Here is a 20,978-nt window from a genome sequence, read left to right on the forward strand (position 1 = left end):
GATCCGTCCGAGTATGCGGTGCAGTTGCGTTCCGTTGTGCGCAATCTTTGTGCCCAGCATCCTCGCCGACAATACCGTGATTCCCCCTGCATCCCTGCTGACATGGAGACAACACATGTGTTTGACCATCGCGACGCAGTCCGCAAGCACTTGCAGGGCCCTTATGGTGGCCCTTTTTGCCTCATCAAGCGCCGTGACAAGTTCTAGACGCTTGATTTTCACGGTCGCCATGATTCCCTGTCTATTGACACCCTAAAAGCAGCGATTGTTGAAGAGCCGCTGCTCCATACGATTCCCGACCACGCCATGTCTTCCATTTCCATCACCGCTACTTGTTTGCATTCTCTGACCTCTTCCACGGCTGTCACCTGGCTGCTTCACCAGCCGGGGGCCTATGTATCAGCACAAACGAGGAAATGCACCGAAAGATGAGACAGAGCTAATGCAGATGCCGTCCGTGTTTCCCGCGTTCACGCACAACGCACGCAGTGTCGATGATGATGTTTTAATGGTCTCCCCTTTGAAACGGGGCGTTGCCAACTAGTCACGTAGAATGTCCGTGAGTACAGCCAGCGACTGTGATGGCCTCCTCACAGTTACAATGATCGCACAGGGGAGTGAGGCATTCCGCTGAGGAAGGAGCAAAACAGAGGCTATCAGAGACACCGTGGTGGCGTAATAACTTGACCACCTCGGGAAATAATCCTGACCAGTTATAGGCAACAATGAACAGAAACATATGGGCCGTGCACTGACCGACGCGTGTCGGGCGACAACAGCACAGCTGTCGTCGCTCACTATTGAACGCGTCGAGCGAAACGTAGCCGTAACTGCGGTGGCTTCAGCGCGCGCATCCATGGTGACGAGACGCGCGTTCCACACCTAATCAGAGAGAAAGATCAAAATAAGAAAATGGCGCTTGACTTTAAATAAATTAAAATCCTAGTCACAAGCCAGATGCAAAGCTTAGTCGTAGCCGTTTGGTCTTCAACCTTTTGGTGCGGCCCGAGGGGCACTGCTGTCTCCTGCCCCATTGCCGTATTTCTGTGTATCTTCAAGTGAGCAGGTTGAAATGAAACGAGAGATAAACCCACTGGTCCGTGCGATAACTGCGTCTAACTTCGCGTGTGCTTGAATGATTCGCAAGTTAGTTTTTTTTTTGCGTCAGGAGATCCCTAAAGCGATCTAAATTATAGGTGGCATCATTTTACGATTACTTAGAAGAGTGTTTCAGGGCCACTTTGGCGTTAACCAAAATGTAAGTACACCAGCATTGTTGCCTTTTGTCCCCGTAGAATTGTGACAATCGAACGGGCAATGAGCAACAGAATTTCACAGTCACTGCAGTCTCTGCGGTGGATGGACGCCCCATTAGCGTTTCGCATTTGCCAGCTCAGGTGTGATGCGACAACGCTGCCATCACGCATGGCCACAATGTAGAAGAAACAAGAGTAGGGTAGCGCAAGACAAGACGAGCACAGAGAAGTAAACCGGACAGGCGCTCACAAGAAACTTACCAAGCTGCTCACAGAGCTGCTGTATCCGTATATGAGCATGGGCGCGTAAGAGTGGAAAAATACATAATACTGGTTTTCAGTTCTAGTGGAAGAAAGAGGTGGCGAAAGAGAAGAATAGAGAAACTTTTAATATAACAATGATGGAAATGTTAGGACCAATAATTAGGAGTCATATGTCAAATATACTGCTGCTTGTATTATTGAAATCTTACGCCCTGGCAGTGACACATCAAGCTATATAAAGCGCATGAAAACGTATTATGTCCGACGTGCGTCTCTTTATCTGCAAAGGGCGGAGCTTCGTGACGCATTTTTTGCGCCCCATGACGTCTCAGTCAGACGGTGACCTTCAGGCATTGGGATTCGTGTTCGGATCGCCGGAAGCGGTCCCTGAAGAAATTCCGTATGTTGTGTATCAACTGCAAGCGCCGGTATGGGCCGGTGATGTTCAGGGGGGCGCAAGCTGGCCCCGGGGCGTCGAAATCGATGTCATACACTGCGATGCTGAACGGCGTCCGTAGTTGAACCTTCTTCAGCCCACACAGCTGCAAAAACAAAGGCAATATTATGTATCAAAGTATGCGAGTGTGCGGTTATTCGTATGTCTTTGTATGAATGTAATGCTATTTTTTGTTTCATATAGATCAACCACGGTAGCTCAGTGGCTATGGAGGTGCTCTGCTGTGCCTGAGGTCATGGGTTCGATCCCGGCCAACGCTGCCTCATTCCGATAAGGGCGGCATGATAAAACCGCTTGTCAAACGTGCAAGCAGCAAGGTTTAAAATTGACACACACAACTGTTGTTCACATCCTGGATAGACAAGACACATCTACTATGAAAATGCAATGCCAAGGACGAACTCAGAAGCCGCTACCTCGTATAAGGAGTGGACCTGACCGACGCTTCGGCCCGGCTGGTCCATCTGATTTATTCGCAGGAAGCCGGCATCCTACCCCACACCTAAGCTCGCCCACCATTTCCCTCACCTCCGATTAGGCCACGGGTCATCATTTGTCGTTCAAGCTACTACTACTACGCATGGAACGTACTCGGGGCGAACGCAACACTGTGATCGCCCACCTTCTCTCGAAGACTTTGCTCAGACTCCAGCGTCAGGGTGCGTCCCAGTTCCTTGTCGAAAGAGATTCCAGCCTGCGCGACTTTATCGTATTGGTAGTGCTTCTTTATTGCTTGTGTGGACGTCTGGCAAACCTGATCGTGTGGAGAAATTAAAAGCGACAAAGAAGGACGCGTTAGAAGCTGCAGAGGGCAAGCGAAGCAGTAATAGAGCGAGTTTTAGCCTAACCGTGTAGTTTCCCTGAAAAAAAAAGTCGCAGTTTCGGCCGAAAAGCGAAGCATGAATTGCGATAGCAAATTTACAAGTAGAGTATACGGAGTCAGGATAGTAGTTTTATCGGCTACATAAACTTGGACACAATCACTTACTAACTGAAATAACAAGCGTGGTGCCAGCGCGCACAAACATGAATAGATCACATTCGATGACCGCAAACAACCACGGTCAAAACACTGGCGTCAGCAAGAGCGGCGGCTGCAGCGACCGAAGGTTCGTGTGGTCTATCGCTTGAACAGAAAATGAGCGCCAAAAGTACAGCTCATACAAAGGTAAGACCCGTGAGGAGATCACTTTCAAGATACGGTGCGCGCCACAGACCGCAGTCGCGCAATGTACAAATACACATTTACTGGCAGAGTAGAAGCCGCGCCCCCTCTCTTCCGCATTACCTTCCGACTTTCCTCCTTTCGCGTGGGAGATTCAGTGGCCAGTTCCCCTCGCACCCGGTCGCAAGATACGCATTTACTGCCGCAGCTAAACGTCGCCTCCCCTCCCTCCCTCCCATCCTCCAACGGCCTTTCGCACGACGGAAGACGTCGCGTTTGTTCAATGCTGTGTGTTCGTTCTCCGTGAAAGCGCGCATCCCTCGCGCTCTTTCACTCGCACATACAGCATATGGCACGTGGCGACGATTTTGTCGCCGTTGGACTTTATACGGAACCTCACGGCAACGACGACGGCGACGGCACACATGCGCTTGGAGTGGCCATATAATTGCTATTGCAATAAAATTACTTCGGTGAAATCTGGCGCTATCTGTAACGGGAGCTGCATTATGTCGGTTATGCCGGCATGTAATGACGGATATTATATAGACAACTCGGTTATTTCACAAATATTGCTTCATAAGCGCAAACATTTACTACGATTATTCATGTCCGCAGATATTTATTGTCTACATGCGTGTAGAAATACATGGTTGCTTGGAAATTCACAAAAATAACCGCAATAAGTAACGATACAAGAAGGTCTGAAGCCACACGCATGAATATTAGACAAATCCACGTGCTACCCATATTGGCGATTATAGCTGAACGGTCGTAGCGTCAGAGCTCCCCTGTAATAATTTTAAGGGAACGTTTAGGCCTAACGCGATATGCACTGCAGTTTACGAAATACCGGAACACCAGAGAATGGACATCTACTCAAAGCCATGTACATATAGTAGCGACATTTATACGTGGTTTCTGCAACTACAACTCCTTAGAAGCGTTTTTCTGCGGCGTGGCTGCTCTCGCAGAAGCAAAAGGGAAGAGCCGTTCATGATTGTGTTGCTGCCGACGCCTTTACGCCAACTCCAATGTTGCCTGCCACTGCAATCATAGTGTTACGCGAACGATGGGTTGAACACAAAAAAAAAACTATTTACAAAGCATATTTATAAAATCTATTGCAGCGCTAGCCAGTTCAGCCAATAGCTGGAGACTCGGGAGCAGTTCATCTTCGTCGGGTCGCCCACGCGCATCGTCCAAGAGAAACACGCGATACGCCTGTAGCAATAGCTTAATTTGTGTGGTTGGACGCGACATGGCAAATGCCGCAACCAGCGCTGCTGCAGACACCTACGTCTACCGCATCACACGAATGGTAATACGCCCGTAAGAACAAGTTAATGACCCCATAACGCATGGAAAGTTGCGGTGGTCAACTTTCCATGTGTTATGGTTCAGAAGGGTACTGGTTCAAAAGGGTACAAGCGCACCCCGGCCTGGCGTTCGGCTTCCTTCAGGGGTGATACGCTTGGGAAAGGAGCCTGCGCCCTGAATTCCCGTCGAAACCAACGTGAGCACGGAAATCAAGTGGTGTCTGGGCCGCTCCCATGGCGGTCATTTCCCATGTGGCGCCCCAAGCACCTATTGAGGTGGGGGCATCTTCGGGTTGAGGTCAAACACCCCTTTCCAAGCGTTCAGGTCCCATAATGGCCGAGCACCAGGCCGGGAGCACGCTTGTACCTATTTTACCGGTAGGTACCCGGCGGCAGCACTTGCCTCCCACAGCCGCGGCGGATGCTCGTCTACAAGGCCGTCTGTGGTTGGACAAGAGGCGCCCAGAGACAACAGCTGAAATCTCTATTGGGCCCTCTTTCGAGATGTGGACCCCCACGACAGCCGAGCACCAGGCCAGGGTACATCTCTACCCATTAGAAAAACCGGTGGGTTCCCGGCGGCACCGGGATTAGAACTCGGTACCTCCCGCATACGAGGCGGATGCTCTACCGCTAGGCCATCGCTGCGGTACTCTCTTGTCTGCTATGCAGAGGTTGTCACGCAACCAGCTTGTCACGCAACCAGCTTGTCTGCTATGCAGAGGTTGCGTGATCTCCACAGCAAACTTTACCTATTTCTGGTTAAATCATTGATGAGGATTCACGATACTGTGCAAGGAATATCCGACGCACGAGGGAACAAAGATCAGTGGCGACTTAGCAGTAAATGCGAGAGAAAAGCATTGGCATCACGCCGCACCTCATAGATGTCCCGGATCCACGTTCATCACATAGTGTTTTTCAACAGCTGACGCGACAAGCATCCTGCCTCTTCGACAAGCGATGTACAAATGACGGTGGTCTGGCACTCGTCAGTTGCACTCCATATACGCTCTTCTAAGCCATGCCATCCCCTCTCTGCATATACCACGTGACCAGCTTCCCAAACGTTTTCCACCTTTGACACAGAATGCAAAGTATCCGCAACTCAGTTACATAATTCAGATATACATTTCAATGTACGTCATCAGTTCAGTCTGAAGTTTAGGAAAAGTACAGAGCAACGTTGTCGCAGGCTGAGATTCGGTGTCTGTGATACATGTTCTTGAGTCTGCAATCTAAGGCATGTCAAATGTCATAGGTACGTGATGAAAACGTTATCTCAATATTTCATGCATTCTCATTGTTTGTACACTTGTGGCTCTCGCATATCATGGAAAACTGGTTACGGAAATTAAATGACTCACTTATTCCTGATTTTCATTTCTTTTTTGATTGAGTAGCACACAATATAAATTTCGTACTTGAAGGGGAACTCACACCAGAATGGATTAGCTGGGTCTGCATGGTGTTACTATTTGTTAAGACAGTACTCAAAACTGTATTTGCACTCGAGCGCCAACACTTACAGTCGCAGGCGCGATGTCCTGGTCCCCGTAGAATGCTGAGCAATCCTCGTAGAACGCAGAATGTCCAATGAGGTCGCTATATGATGCATCGCTATACTTTGGCTGATACCACCGGCCTTTCATTGTCACAGAGACGGTCCCCGAAGTTTGCAGATGTTTGCGGGCCAATGAGGTGACATGCGTAGCTGACAGAATCTGGCATGGCCACCAGTATGCGACATGGTCATCAGACAGACAGACAGACAGACAGACACAGACAGACATACAGACAAGACAATACAAGACACACACAGACAGACAGACAGACAGACAGGCAGGACAATACAAGACAGACACACAGACAAATACAAAACACGACAGGCAGATTTATATGGACAGACGGACGGACAGACAACTTAATGAAAAGACCCGTTTGCCTAGTATACCCTGTGTCAATCAATAACCATATATGGGATCCTCAAAACCCGTACATTCCCATATAAATTCAAATGACCATCTATAATTATGCTACCTGGCACACTACCTGGCACATGGAAATGTTCAAGAGATATACATAGTGCAGTGAAGAAGAGACGCTAGTGGGTTCAGCGCTACTGGATCAAAACGCTAGTGGATCGAACGCTCTTGATCGGCAACGGCTCTCGTGCTTGGAAGCTGTTACTGTGCTGACTGTTGACGTTGCGCTGCTAGAATCTCTGCCGAATAAACACCCTTAGAATTGATGGACGTGCTGGGTAACCTCAGACAATCATCCTGGAACTCCGATCCCGTACCCTACCATCTACAATGCCCCAAGACGCCTACGAGCAAACGCCTAATCCCGCACCCACTGCGTGTCCCGGTGTACCTCGTCACCGCGACCCTCCTATCTATACAGGAGCGGACGACACTGACGTGGACGAATGGCTCACGGTGTGTGACAGGGTAAGCGGCCACAACAAGTGGGACGAAGCGGACAAACTGCGCCATGTTCTGTTCTACCTCGCTGGTGTGTCCAGCCTGCGGTATAATGACCATGAAACAGAGTTCCAGACATGGTCCGAATTTGAGACTTCCCCCGCCGATGTATTTGGTTGCCCTGCTGTTCGCAAGATGCGTGCCGAGCAGCGTATGGGAGAACGAGCTCAACAGCCAGGTGAAACAGTCATGAGTTACATTGAATATGTCCTGGACCTATGCCGGAAAGTCAATTAGACCATGGCGGAGTCTGATCGACTCCAAAACATTCTGAAGGGCATTGAGGACGACGCCTTTAACATGTTGCTGGCCAAAAATCCTCGCTCTGTGGCCAAATTTATCCTGCTGTGCCAGAGCTATGAAGAACTCCGTAGGCAGCGATCATTAACCCGTCGATCTCTACCGCGTGACGAACATCTGGCTAGTTTGGCTGCCATGTCCGACCAGACAGCTTTGCTCGCACAAATGAAGGCCTTCCTCCGCGAGGAAGTTGCTCGACAACTCTCGTTGATGGATTTCGCATAGCCGCAGTCGGTACACGCGCCAACGCCTAGTTTTGCGCCTCCGGTTCGCCGCGCTATAGCGCAAGAAATCAACGACGTTTTGCCTGAGCACCACCAGCACGTTCCGGCGGCTGCGCCTTACAGCTACGCTGAAGTCATGGCCAGGCCCTGTCCGATCCCGACGGCTGTACCACTCAGCTACGCGGAAGTCGTCACCCAGCCCCAACAACTCCCTCAACGGGGCCCTCTCACCTACGCCGAAGTCCTCGCTATGCCTCGACCACAGCCTGCCATGCAATCACTTCACCAGCCCCGTCCAACCCGTCCTCCCATATGGATGGGACCTGTCGCAGCGACTCGGTGGCGTACAGCGCACAATCGGCCGATATGTTTTGCGTGCGGCTACTGAGGCCACGTCGCACGCCACAGTAGCCGCGTGCAGTCGCCTAGCGCTACACCATATGCGCCAAGTCGTATGGTGGATTCACCGCGCACATATTATGATGATGAACCTCGTGCTGCGTCACCACCATTCCGCCGGTCTGCCACCATCCGCTGCTCACCTTCTCCACGTCGACGCTCCCCATCACCGATGTGACCTCGTCCCGAAGCTCTGGAAGAGGAAAACTAGTCTTCGCAGTCCATGAGGCAAGGGCTGCGACGCTTTGAAACGCGAAAGTCCTCAACGTAGCCCGACCAATGTGACAGATGTGTTAGTTGACGCTGTGCGCATATATGCCCTCCTAGACACCGGGGCCGCTGTATCGGTTATGGAAAGGCTTCTTTCGAAAGGTCACGACTTCCCTTGCTGGATACTCCCTCCGCACAGCAGTCGCACAGCGTATTGACCCGACAGCGGCGTGCACCGCTCGTGTTCTCATCGAGGACGTTGTATACGCCGTCGAATTTATTGTGATTTCATCGTGCTCCCACGAAGTTACCCTGGGGTGGGACTTTCTCGCCCGCCACAATGCCGTCATTCATTGCGCACGGGCCGAACTACAACTGTCGCCGATGTCCGATATGACGGTTGCCGATAATGCTTCTATTGTGAACAAATTGCTCGTCAGGCACGACACCAACGTGCCTTTCAACTCGTCCGTGATTGTCGCTATGCATTGCAGCAGCCTCTCTGACGCCGTCACACTACTTGTGTGACGGCCGCTTTTATAATCGAAAAGGTCTGCTGCTACCTTTTGCGACAGTGAACGTCAAACAGGGCTCCACAGCTATTTTCGTCTGTAACACCTTGTCATACCCTGTGATGTTGCTTCAAGGCGCATGTCTAGGCTATGTGGAAGCGATCGACGCCGTACAAATTACGGCTGCTCCCGAAGACACGTCCTGGGCCAGTTACAGCACGCTCGGTTCTCTCTCTACGTCCAACCCTTCGCCCACAGCCACTGATGTGTTCGATTCATCTATTGCCGATGGTCTCACCCCAGCTCAGCGTTCACAGCTTCTGCGCATCTTAGAAGAATTTCGTTCTTCTTTTGATGTCGGGCAACCTTCCCTAGGCCAGACGTCTGCTGTCACGCACCATATTGACACTGGCTCCCAAACGCCATTGCGGCAACGCCCATATCGCGTCTCTGCCGCAGAACGACGTGTCATTAATGAACAAGTCGACGAAATGCTTCACCGCGAAGTGATCCGACCCTCAAACAGTCTATGGGCATCTCCTGTCGTTCTTGTTATGAAAAAAGATGGCTCTGTACAGTTCTGTGTAGACTATCGGCACCTGAACAAGATCACTCGCAAAGATGTATACCCGTTACCGCGAATTGATGATGCTATCGATAGCCTACACGGAGCTGAATTCCTTTCACCTCTAGATTTACGCTCCGGCTATTGGCAAGTGCCCATGGCTCACACCGATAGGCCGAAGACAGCCTTTGTCACACCTGACGGCTTATACGAATTTAACGTCATGCCGTTTGGACTTTGTAATGCGCCAGCAACCTTTGAACGCATGATGGACACAGTTCTGCGTGGCCTGAAGTGGCACACGTGTTTATGTTACCTAGACGACGTTGTTGTTTTTGCCCTTGACTTCACCACTCACCTTCAACGCCTCCGGCGTGTTTTGACGTGCCTAACAAACGCTGGCCTACAACTGAACCTAAAGAAGTGCCGATTTGCAGCGCGGCAGTTCACGGTACTGGGTTACATCATCTCGAAGGATGGAATCCTCCCCGATCCCGCCAAACTTCGTGCCGTCGCCGAATTACAGAAACCGACGTCCGTCAAAGAGCTGCGCCGTTTCGTAGACTTGTGTTCCTACTTCAGGCGCTTCATTCGTAATTTCGCCGCCGTCATATCGCCCCTGACGAAGCTCCTTGGAAGCAACGGACCCCTCCATTCATGGTCATCCGAGTGCGACGAAACGTTCGCAAAGCTCCGTCGTTTGCTGACGTCTCCTCCCATTTTGCGCCACTACGACCCAACGGCACCTGTTGAGGTACACACGGATGCCAGCGGTTTTGGCCTCGGCGCTGTCCTAGCGCAACGCAAACAAGGCTTTCCTGAATATGTTGAGGCATATGCAAGCCGTACGCTTACTAAGGCCGAGACCAATTACACCGTCACGGAAAAAGAATGCCTGGCGATCATCTGGGCTTTTACGAAGTTCCGGCCCTATTTGCATGGGCGCCAATTTGATGTCGTCACCGACCACCATGCATTATGCTGGTTGTCGTCATTGAAGGATCCCTCAGGCCATCTCGTCCGCTGGGCACTTCGATTGCAGGATTACGATATGCGCGTACTTTACCGCAACGGACGCCAGCATGCTGAAGCTACCGCCCTCTCACGTTCTCCCTTGCCTGACGACAATGCCTGCTGCTCACTATCCCAGCTCGACGTTTCTTCCATCGACATTGGGACCGTCGCTTCCGAGCAGCGCAAGGACCCCTGGATTGCCTCTATCATAGACATCCTTGCCGATCCGTCATCGCAGCCAACCACTCCTGCGTTGCGCCCTCAAGCTCGTCATTTCTCCATTCGCGACGAACTGCTTCACCGACGCAATTACACCTCTGACGGACGCCAGTGGTGATTAGTAGTACCTCGAAGCCTCCGTTCGCAAATCTGCGCATCGTTGCACTCTGATTCACAGTGTGCACACTCGGGATTTTTCAAAACCTACCAGCGCCTCCCACAACGCTACTACTGGCGAGGAATGTACAACTACGTTGAGAAGTTTGTTCGCTCATGCCCCGACTGCGAGGGCCGGAAATCTTCACCCCAGCTCTCGCCAGCTGGTCTGCAGCCTCTATCCGGCCCTAACCGGCCATTCGGCCGCGTTGGGATCGATCTGTATGGACCACTTCTTTTGACATCAGCTGGCAACCGCTGGGCCATTGTTGCAGTCGATCACCTCACACGATACGCCGAAACAGCCGCCCTTCTGGCAGCTACAGCGCGCGACGTTGCCACATTCCTGCTTCGCCGATTAATTCTGCGGCATGGTCCAGCTCAAGATCTGCTCAGCGATCGCGGACGCGTCTTCCTGTCGGAGGTAGTTTAAGCCATTCTGAAAGTGTGCCGCATTGTTCATCGCACAACTACGGCGTACCATCCTCAAACGAACGGCCTCACGGAACGCTTCAACCGTACTCTCAGTAATATGCTTTCAATGTACGTCGCCTTCGACCACACGAACTGGGACGCCATCCTACCCTTCGTAAACTACGCGTATAACACCGCTACGCAGACCACCACTGGGTTTTCACCCTATTTCTTACTGTATGGTCGGCACCCTTCGCACACCATCGACACAATTCTGCCGTATCGGCCGGATGCATCCGAGTTCGTGCCTATCTCAGCCACGGTCAGACATGCAGAAGAGTGCCGCGACCTCGCTCGGGCATTTACTACCGAAGATCAAGAGCGCCAGAGGAGCTCTCGCGGTGACGCCACTTTCACGGTCACCTTCGATCCGGGAGCGCTCGTGTGGCTCTCAGTTCCTTTCACTGCCCCTGGCCTCTCATCAAAACTGGTTCCGAAGTAGGAAGGCTCTTATCGTGTCATTGAACGTGCATCTCCTGTGAGCTATCTAATAGAAGCAGTAGAGCCATCTTCCGACATGCACCGCCGTGGACGAGACATTGTCCACGTCGATCGTCTAAAGCCTTACTACGACCCGCTCATCGTGACGAACTGTTAGGTCGCCGGACGGCTCCCTTATCGCTCCCAGGGGTGATTGTAGCGAAGAAGAGACGCTAGTGGGTTCAGCGCTACTGGATCAAAACGCTAGTGGGTCGAGCGCTCATGTTCGGCAACGGCTCTCGCGCTTGGAAGCTGTTACTGCGCTGACCGTTGACGTTGCTCTGCTCCAAGCTATGCCGAATAAACACCTTTAGATAGATAGATAGATAGATAGATAGATAGATAGATAGATAGATAGATAGATAGATAGATAGATAGATAGATAGATAGATAGATAGATAGATAGATAGATAGATAGATAGATAGATAGATAGATAGATAGATAGATAGATAGATAGATTCTAGGAGAGTGGTAATAAGACTGTCTTATACATGTGTCCACATACTTGAGTGGGACCGAGATTTCGAAAGCCTAGCGACTGTATCTACAAAATGCACCTGGCGGTCAGCGCGTGTCTGGTGACGCGCGATTGCTTTTCGGTTATTGCGTTGTTTCAGCTCATACTTTGAAGATGAACAAGCTACACCAACCCCAAGAATGATGCAACTCACCAGCGTGTGTCCGTAGCGTAATATGACGTGGTTAGGGTGGCGCAATATGCTGGGCGGCATTATCTCGCAGTCATAGCGGTCGGAATCGCGGTAAGAGAAGTGGGACAAGGCCACAATCAGATGGGGCAGGTATATTTTCCTGCGGACGAGAAAAGAATTAAAGGTAGACCTGTTTAGTTAACTTACTGCCTTTTGTAGCCAGATCACATGGAAATCATCGAAAAGCGGCCGCCGGTTGAACTGTGACTAGGGGCGCCACTTATTAAATGAAATAATATCAATTTTTTTTTCGGTCTGCTGAGCTACAGATTGAGAGACTCTGAAAACAAAGCCGGTTTTAGAGAAGCTTGGCCAGTTCGCAGCCTGGGAATTAATTTCGGAAAGGTGAAGCATTTTCTGAAATAAACACTTGACAGACACTTTTGTTCCATGAATAAATTACAGTCTCTATGTATGCGTAAAACCTTACGGTGGTGTATTCGGCACGCTTCTCGTATTTTTGGCGTTCGATGAACGCCAAAAAGAAGAGTGAGAAAGAGAGAAAGCTGCAGCATCAATCAAACAGTGGCAACCTGATGTGTGTAACAAAACCGCTTTGCTTCTACTTGCTTTCTAAAATGAAATCGCTTCTGACACTACCTCCAATCGCCATCCAAAGCACCGTTGCTTCCAGAGTAAAGACAACTTTGGGGGTTCCATGAAATAACGGTGGGATATCATGACTCTCATGCTATGGAACTTTTCATCGGGCGGGGAGGAAAGGTATGGCAAATGACGCGCGGCAGGATTTTCCGCCTTTCTGGCGTGTGCGAGCCGGCGCGGTCCTACTTGAATGCGCTGCAATCGCATGCTGTGGAGCGATTTCGAGATGTATTTAGCTCGTTGTGAGAACATTTACGTGATGCCAGTTCATAAAAGGTTGCCGGGAAACCACTTTGGGTGTAGCTGTACTTAGAGTGTGCGAAATTGTCTGTTGCTTGCGAAAACATGCGCTGCAGCCGCGTTGTGTGTATGTGTTGTCAACTATTTTGGCTGTATCGGTTTCCACTCGATGAAGAGCAGCGTCGCCTGTGGATTGCCAGCATGAATTGGAAAAATCTCCCTCTGTCAGTTCACGTGGCGTGGGCACTGAGACGTTAGAGTGCTCGCGTACGGCCAACCCAAAGCTACCGCGAAACATCTAAGCGCCGATCGTTATAGCTGCATCAGCCGCCGGCATCATTCTCGTGCATTTCGAGTCTACCATGCTATGTCTACCTTAGTTTCCAGTATGAGGCCGATCATGCTCAATAGAGTGATCACTGCAGTTTGCAAACGAACATGATGCATGGTACGGTACTTCGGCTTTGCCCCTTTGCTCTGCAAATCAGTAAAACCCAAAACAGATTGTATAGAAATAATGCGATTAGGACATAATTTTTGTCAAACAGGTAAGTACGTCGTATAGGACGGGCCGGGCAAGAGAAATTGCTTGAATCCCGTGTGTCTACAGTGGTCACTTGGCCGATTTTGTTATCGCCATCTTACGCGATCAAAAAAAAAAAAAAGCACGGCCTAACGCCGCAATAAGACTGTGCATGGTCATGCCGCATCCTCTGGCGTGTGCCATAGAACAAGTAAACATCTCTAGGTACCACTGCACTGGACGCTCGTGCAGACCGGTACCGAAGCCATGCACTCGACTACTCGGCAAGTGTGGTTGAAATCATAAAGTATTATGATAATACTAAAAAAACTATTTTATTCATTGGTGAAAACTGCGTCTGACAAACTAGGTTGTGTCATCTGGCAACATTCTCAGCGCATGGTTTATTAGAGTGCGTCTGACTGAGTAAAAACACTTCCTTCGCGGCACAGCACTGCGTGTCATTCAGCTCCAGCACTCGGCCTAGTGCCACGCGATGCATAGCGCAGTTGAGAGCTGGATACAGTGCTACTCAGATCTAAAATGGAAAGCCTCAAGCCATCTTCGGAGCTGAGCTTAACTGGCTGTGTCGCTGAAAACTGGGTGATATTCAGGCGGAAAGTGGATTTATACCTTCAGACCACGGGATTCAACTCTAAGCCGACGGGTAAAAGGTCACCCTGCTTCTGCATGTAGCCGGGAAAGAGGCTACAAAATTTTATAACGCGTTCAAGCTCGAGGGCGAAGACGTCCAGAAATACACCGAAGTTGTCAAGTGTATTGAATCTTAGTGCCCGACACTGAAAAAAAAATACACGCTTCCAGAACTATAAAACATAAGACTGTGAAACTTTTCAACAACTCCTAAGGGACATCACAACGAATTTCGGAGTGACAACTGATTCTATGATAGGAGACCTAATTATCTACAAAACAGCGGATAAGAAACCACGTGAGGCTTCTACGTGAGCTTGACTTCACGCTAGGAATGGAAGTTCAGATATGCAAAGCAGTCGAGCTAATACAGATTGCATGCAAATAATGCAAGACTGCACGATACCATGGTGAGTGCTGCGTCTGTGTATTTATTTCCGCCTCAATATTCTTAATAATCTTTCTATGAATGAATGGAGCAGTCACAAACAGCTACTGCAGAGTGTAATTTGACGATATGGCTGCCCCCCCCCCCCCCCCCCTGTAAATGACAGCAACGGGCAGTTGCTGCCAACGAGCATGATCGACGTAACGAACAAAGTAAAGTCTCATTTATATCCACTTTGGAAGCGCTGGGCTTATACCCACGGTCGGTGACAGTATCCCACTTTTGGAAAAACGACCCTAAGATGCGGCAGAAAACAATCTCGTTGCGTCATCGTCATCATCCTAAGCCTATATTTATGTCCAGTGCAGGACGAAGGCCTCTCCAAGCGATCTTCAATTACCACTGTCTTGTGCTAACTGATCCCAACTTGCGCCTGAAAATTTCCTATCTTCATTACCCTACCTAGTTTTTTGCCGTCCTAGACAGCGGTTCCCTTCTCTGGGTATCAATTCTGTAGCTCTAATGGTGCACCGGTTATCCATCCTACGAATCACGTGGCCTGCACAGCTCCATTTTTTTCTTTTAATGTCAACTAGAATATCGGCTATCCCCGTTTGCTCTCTGATCCGCACCGCTCTCTTCTTGTCTTCCTAAGGCCTAACATTTTGCATTCCATCGCTCTTTGTGTGGTCCGTAACTTGTTCTCGACCTTCTTTGTTAACCTCCAAATTTCTGCCCCATATGTTAGCACGGGTAGAATGAAATGACTGTACACTTTTCTTTTCAACGACAGTGGTTAGCTCCCAGTCAGGATTTGGTAATGCCTGTCGTTTGCACTTCAACCCAATTTTATCCTTCTGTAAATTTCCTTCTCATGATCAGGGTGACCTGTGAGTATTTGACCTAGATAAATGTACTCCTTTACAGACACTAGAGGCTAACTGACGATCCTGAATGCTTGTTCCCTTGCCAGGGCATTGAACATTACCTTTGTTTTCTGCATATTAATTTTCAAGTCCACTCTCACACTTTCTCGATTAAGGTCCTCAATCATTTGTTGTAATTCGTCTCCATTGTTGCTGAATAGAACAATGTCATCTGCAAACCGAAGGTTGCTGAGATATTCGTCGTTGATCCTCACTCCTAAGTCTTCCCAGTCTAATAGCTTGAATACTTCTTTTAAGCATGCAGTGAATAGCATTGGAGAGATTGTGTCTCTTTGCCTGACCTCTTTGGAATCCTTGTAGATATTTGCTAAGATATTCACGTACGTCTTCAGCACTCCTTGGCTACGCAATGCCTCTATGACTGCTGGTATCTCTACTGAATCAAATGCATTTTGATAATCGATGAAAGCCATGTAGAGATGTTGATTGTATACCGCAGATTTCTAGATTACCTGATTGATCACACGGATATGATACATCGTAGAATAACCCTTCCTGAAGTCAGCCTGTTCTCTTGTTTGACTGAAGTCAAGTGTTGCCCTGATTCTATTGGCAATTATCTTGGTAAATATTTTATACAATAGTCAAATCAAGCTAATGGGTCTATAAATTTTTAATTCTTTACCGTCTCCGTTCCCATGGACTAGTATGGACTAGCTCTCTGGTAAACTTGAAGTCTTGAGGTAATGCGTATAGGGGTCGTAAGCTTTTCAAGCATGATATCTCTTCCCTCTTTGATTAAACCGGCGGTTATTCCAACTTCTCAAGTAGCTTTTCCCGTGGCCATGTCTTGCAAGGCCCTTCTATCTTCACCGCTAGTTATGGAAGGAGCCTCTGTATTTTCGTCACTACATCGAATGAAAGTAGCTTGGCTCCTCTGGTTACTGTACTGGTCAGTACAGAATGATTCCGGTGCTTTTACTATCTCATCGAAATTGCTGATTATATTGCTCTACTTATCTTTGAGTACGTCCATCTTGCCTTGTGTTTTGGGAAGTTTTCTTCTCACTGGTTTCATGCTGAGTACGTACTTTACTACTTCCTCAATCTTTTCCAGGTTACATTTTCGAATATCCCTTACTTTCTTCTTGTTGATCAGTTTTGACAGAGTAGCGAATTCTATTTGATCTCTCGAGTTTGACACTTTCACGTTTTGTTGTTTCCTTATTAGGTCTTTTGTTACTTGGGAGAGCTTCCCTATTGTTTGCCTTGGTGCCTTACCTCCCACTTCAATCGCTGCTGCTGAGATCAGCCTAGTTACGGTTTCATTTATTACCTCTATGTTAACTTCTTCTTTCAGTTCTAAAGCTGAATATTTGTTTGTGAGCTTCAGCCTGAATGGATCTGATTCGTGGGTGGGCTCGCAGCTGTCTGAATTGCCAGCAATTCAGGGTCCATCTTCATACATGTCTCCGTATGGTTCCTTCCCAACACCTTCGGACCGTTTCGACAAGGTTCATGTTGACATCCTAGGATCATGCCTTCATCAGATGGAAATGCCTGCCTGCTGACATTGACTGTTTTACTCGGTGGCCTGACGCATTTCCCATTCCCAAGACCAAAAGTGAATCCATCGCTAAAGCGTTACGTTCGGGATGGGTGTCACGTTTCGGCTTTCTATCTGCTTCTTCTTCTTTCTGAGGTTTCACATGCGAAAACCAGTTATGATAATGAAGCATGCCATTGTGGAGGGCTCCGGATTAATTTTCACCACCTGGACTTCTTTACTACCTTCACCACCGATCGAGGTAAACAGTTCGAGCCTTCCTTTTTCAAAAAGCGCATGGCCTTAATAGGAATTTCGAAGATTCCCACCACAGCATACCACCCCATCGCAAATAGCATGGACACAAGTTTTCACCTGACACTGACAGAATCGAGGAGGGCACAACCCAACACGGCCAGCTGTACAGTTACGCTGCCTCTTGTTCTGCTTAGACTTAAGGCAACGTTAAAGCAGTACATCAAGTGTAAACAAGGACATTAAACACTGTAGGCTTAGATCCAAGCTCAACATTTTCTTCTGATACTATGGTTGGTTCTGCACGACATTCTGAACTCACTCGCATGAGCAATTCTGGACCACTCCACCAGATGGGGCTTTCTAAAAGAAAAAGGTTAATGAGAGGTATAGAAAAATGCTAGATAAAGAACATGTGTATTATACCTGATTAAATCAAGCAGGCTGGGTGACTATTTGTCGCCGCCCCGTTTCAAAGGGAATGTCAATAAATCATCATCATCATCATCATCATTTGCAGATACGCTGCGTGTAAGCATGTCTGTCAGATTCTCTTGCCCTGGGCAGCAACGCCATTCTTCGGGATTGTTAGACTCAAAATTTCCCTTGCTCCATTCTTGGCGAACTGGTTCAGTTTATCGCCACTTCCTCGGATCCAACTGAGAACAATAGTAGAGTCAGTCCACATAATACAAGGAAAACATCGGAAATCCCAGGCAGATCGGACGTACTTCAACAACATTGTTCCGATAACTGCGCCCATTAACTCTAATTTCGGCAACGTTAGCGTCTTCATCGGTGCAACTCAACATTTTGCTGCTATGAGCGTAGTAATGGACTCGCTTTGCAAGTTAGTTGCCTTCGGACATGCGCATGCCCCATGCGCTCTCAAACTAGCATCCACAAGAATGTGAAGTTCCCTCGTATCCCGGTTTCCTTGGAGACTGCTTCTTACGCAGCGTAGAATTCTAATCGAGCCCAGCTGTAGGACGTCCGTGCACCATTCATTCCAAGGCGTACTAATTTCTTTGGCTAACTCTTCGTCTCGCGAAACGTTCCGAACTCAGAATTGTTGAAATAAAGTTTCGTTGTTACTGTGAAGGGTGAAAGTACTCCAAGAGAATCAAAGATACTGGATGCCGTCTTTAGTAAATAGCGTTTTGTATTTGTCTTTGTTGACGTTAGGCATTTGATTACTGGCGTCAGAATAAACTCAAATATATCATGATTTGTATCCCACTACATGCCTAATACAATCGTAACATCGCTAGTGTCTCCATCTATCGGCTTCTCCTTTGTAAGTGAAACTTCTTGCAGTATTTCGTTATTAGTTCTCCGCTTTCGGAGGTTCATTCCGGCGTCATTCATGATTGTCTTCGTCCTTTCGCAAACGTCAATGCCTTCTTCATATGTATCTGCTCCAATAAGCCATTCATCAACGTAAAATGAATTCTTCAGACTCGCCGCCAGTTTCTCGTCTTCAGTACAAACGTTGTCTAGATGGTTATCAATCGTAGCCATCAATAGAAATGGGCTTGACGTTATCCCAAAAGGCACGCGCGTCACTCGCCATTCGACGACATTAGCGTTCTTCTTATTGGGCATGATATGAAACCAAAGAACTCAAAAGCGTCTTTCTCTGGTTCTTGTATTTCAATCTGTAGGAACGCTATTTCGATGTCTAACTTAAGGGCGATTAAAAACCAACGGAAACGAAGTAGCGCACGCAGAAATTCTGAATTTAGGTTGGTTCCCTTTTCCAGACAATCGTTGAGTGAAAGTAGTCCTGGGGCATGGGAAGATGCATCGAACACAACCCTTAGTTTGGGGGTTATTGACTCTTCTGTAATGCCCCCACGATGGGGTATGTAATAAACTGGGTGGTGAACCTGCAAATTCTTGGGCACAACTTCTGCGTGACCATGCGACCTATGCTGTCGTATGACTGTATCGTAGCGCTCAAGTAAGCCGTCGTGTCGTGATAGTCTACTAACAAGCTTCTGTAGACGGTTGACGGCAATGTCGCGATTGTCACCGGTAAGATTTTGTGATCTTCCTTGCACGGCAGCGGGACAGCGTACCTGCCGTTCGATTTACGACTGGTCTTTCGAAAATGATCTAGGGACTTGGTGGAAGATGATTCACGGACGTCCTCAATGCCCATTGCTTCCAGTTTCCAGAAAGACTATTGTATCTGCGAAGTCCTTTGATATTCACCGTCGCATTCAAGAACCTGGAGAGTGAATCGACCAATTCGTTGCGCGTTGCACACGCTGGCGGACCGATGAGACCACAAGGAAAAAGAACGCATGAATTGCGACAGGTTTGTAGTCGGCCTCAGAGGTGCTAAGCTCTCTGAGTCGCTTCAAATGGATGCCAATTTGACTCTTGCCAGCGCTTTGGTAAAAGCGCGCTTAAAGGAGACCGCCCAACGACAGCAACACCAACTGCGAGAAACCGGCGATGAACCCTTGACAGCGACACCAGGAACCTTGACGCGGTCAGCAAGCAAGGGAAGCCCAGAAAAAATTCTTCAGGACAGCATTCGGGCAGATCGTCAAGAAACTGTTCACCTAGAATAGAAGGTCGGCACCCCAAAGCACAGTCATACCGACCAGGCACCCCCGGGTCATGCTCCAATTGCGGTCAGGGAGCGCACCCCAGAGTCTCGTGTCCAGCAAGAGCAGCGAAATGCAACTACTACGGTTGTTCCTGACACTTCGCGGCTGTATGTCGGATAAAAGGCAGCACGTGATACAAAAAAGGTACAACTTTCATCTCTCCATATGGACAAGGGGGCGCATTTTGTTGGCGCCATGAACGGGGAGTATTCTAATTCTCGGTCTGTAGGTCGTCGTTAACGGCACTCCGGTGTTCGCTAAAGTAGATTCAGGTGCCAAAGTTTTCTTTGTGCCCTCAACGTTACCCGGTTTGCCTACCAGGCTAGACAAGTGCGACCTAATCCTAACAGGCCCGTCGAATGAGCCACTGAATGTTCTGGGAAAGTTTCATGCCACTATCCAGTGGAAACAAAACACTGTCCAGCAAATCGTGTACGTAGTCTCGCCATTACGCTCTGTACTTTTGGGTCTCCCACCACATGAGACTCAGGAAGTTAAGTTCGCAGACTCGGTCAGTAGCGCAACAGCCTTCCAAGCTTCCTACCCGCAGATTTTCAGTGGTCTAGGAGCGATAAAAGGAGAATACAAAATTAGGCTATAGCCGAACTCGATACCTTTTGCAATTCATGTTGCGCGTCGCATAGCCTTACCCTTGCGTGACCGAGTTAATCAGGAGCTCGAACGTACGGAGCGACCAAACAATGGAAAAAGCCCTGCAGAGCTTCTGATGCGCAGGCCGCTACGCACAACAGTTCCTGTCCCTCCCAAGAGCCTTCTGCCCCAGAGGGTGAGCCTGAAGAAGTTCAGAGGTCGCTATACAACCATCCGACAGCGGCAGCGTAGGTACTTCAACAGTCATGAACACATCTCGTTCGATGACCACGGAAACTCGCTGACCAGCCGGAGTGAGGAAGCGTGCCAGGAGTAGCAGGCAAATTGACCATCGCGATGTCTCTCGTAACTGAACGTCGAAAGCACAGCGCTTACGAAGGTAGCGGCACTCCGCGCATAAACTTAGTCGCCATGGCCGATCGCTTTGAAGAGGAGGCC

At 48.9% G+C, this 20,978-nt stretch overlaps 1 protein-coding gene across 1 annotated transcript in view; it reads right to left on the reverse strand.

Annotated features, from left to right (window-relative positions):
- Positions 1–1,852: 1,852 nt before the first annotated feature.
- The window catches only part of LOC119432507 (uncharacterized), a 37,681-nt gene continuing 18,555 nt past the window's right edge, over positions 1,853–20,978 (reverse strand). The window contains exons 4-5 of the mRNA XM_037699673.1: positions 2,600–2,731; positions 1,853–2,062 (exon numbers count right to left, since the gene is read on the reverse strand). Of these exons, the coding sequence (XP_037555601.1) occupies positions 1,853–2,062; positions 2,600–2,731 (342 nt within the window). The remainder of the gene's footprint in view (positions 2,063–2,599; positions 2,732–20,978) is intronic.

Source organism: Dermacentor silvarum, chromosome 11, assembly GCF_013339745.2.
Source record: "Dermacentor silvarum isolate Dsil-2018 chromosome 11, BIME_Dsil_1.4, whole genome shotgun sequence".
In the NCBI taxonomy this organism is placed as follows: domain Eukaryota; kingdom Metazoa; phylum Arthropoda; class Arachnida; order Ixodida; family Ixodidae; genus Dermacentor; species Dermacentor silvarum.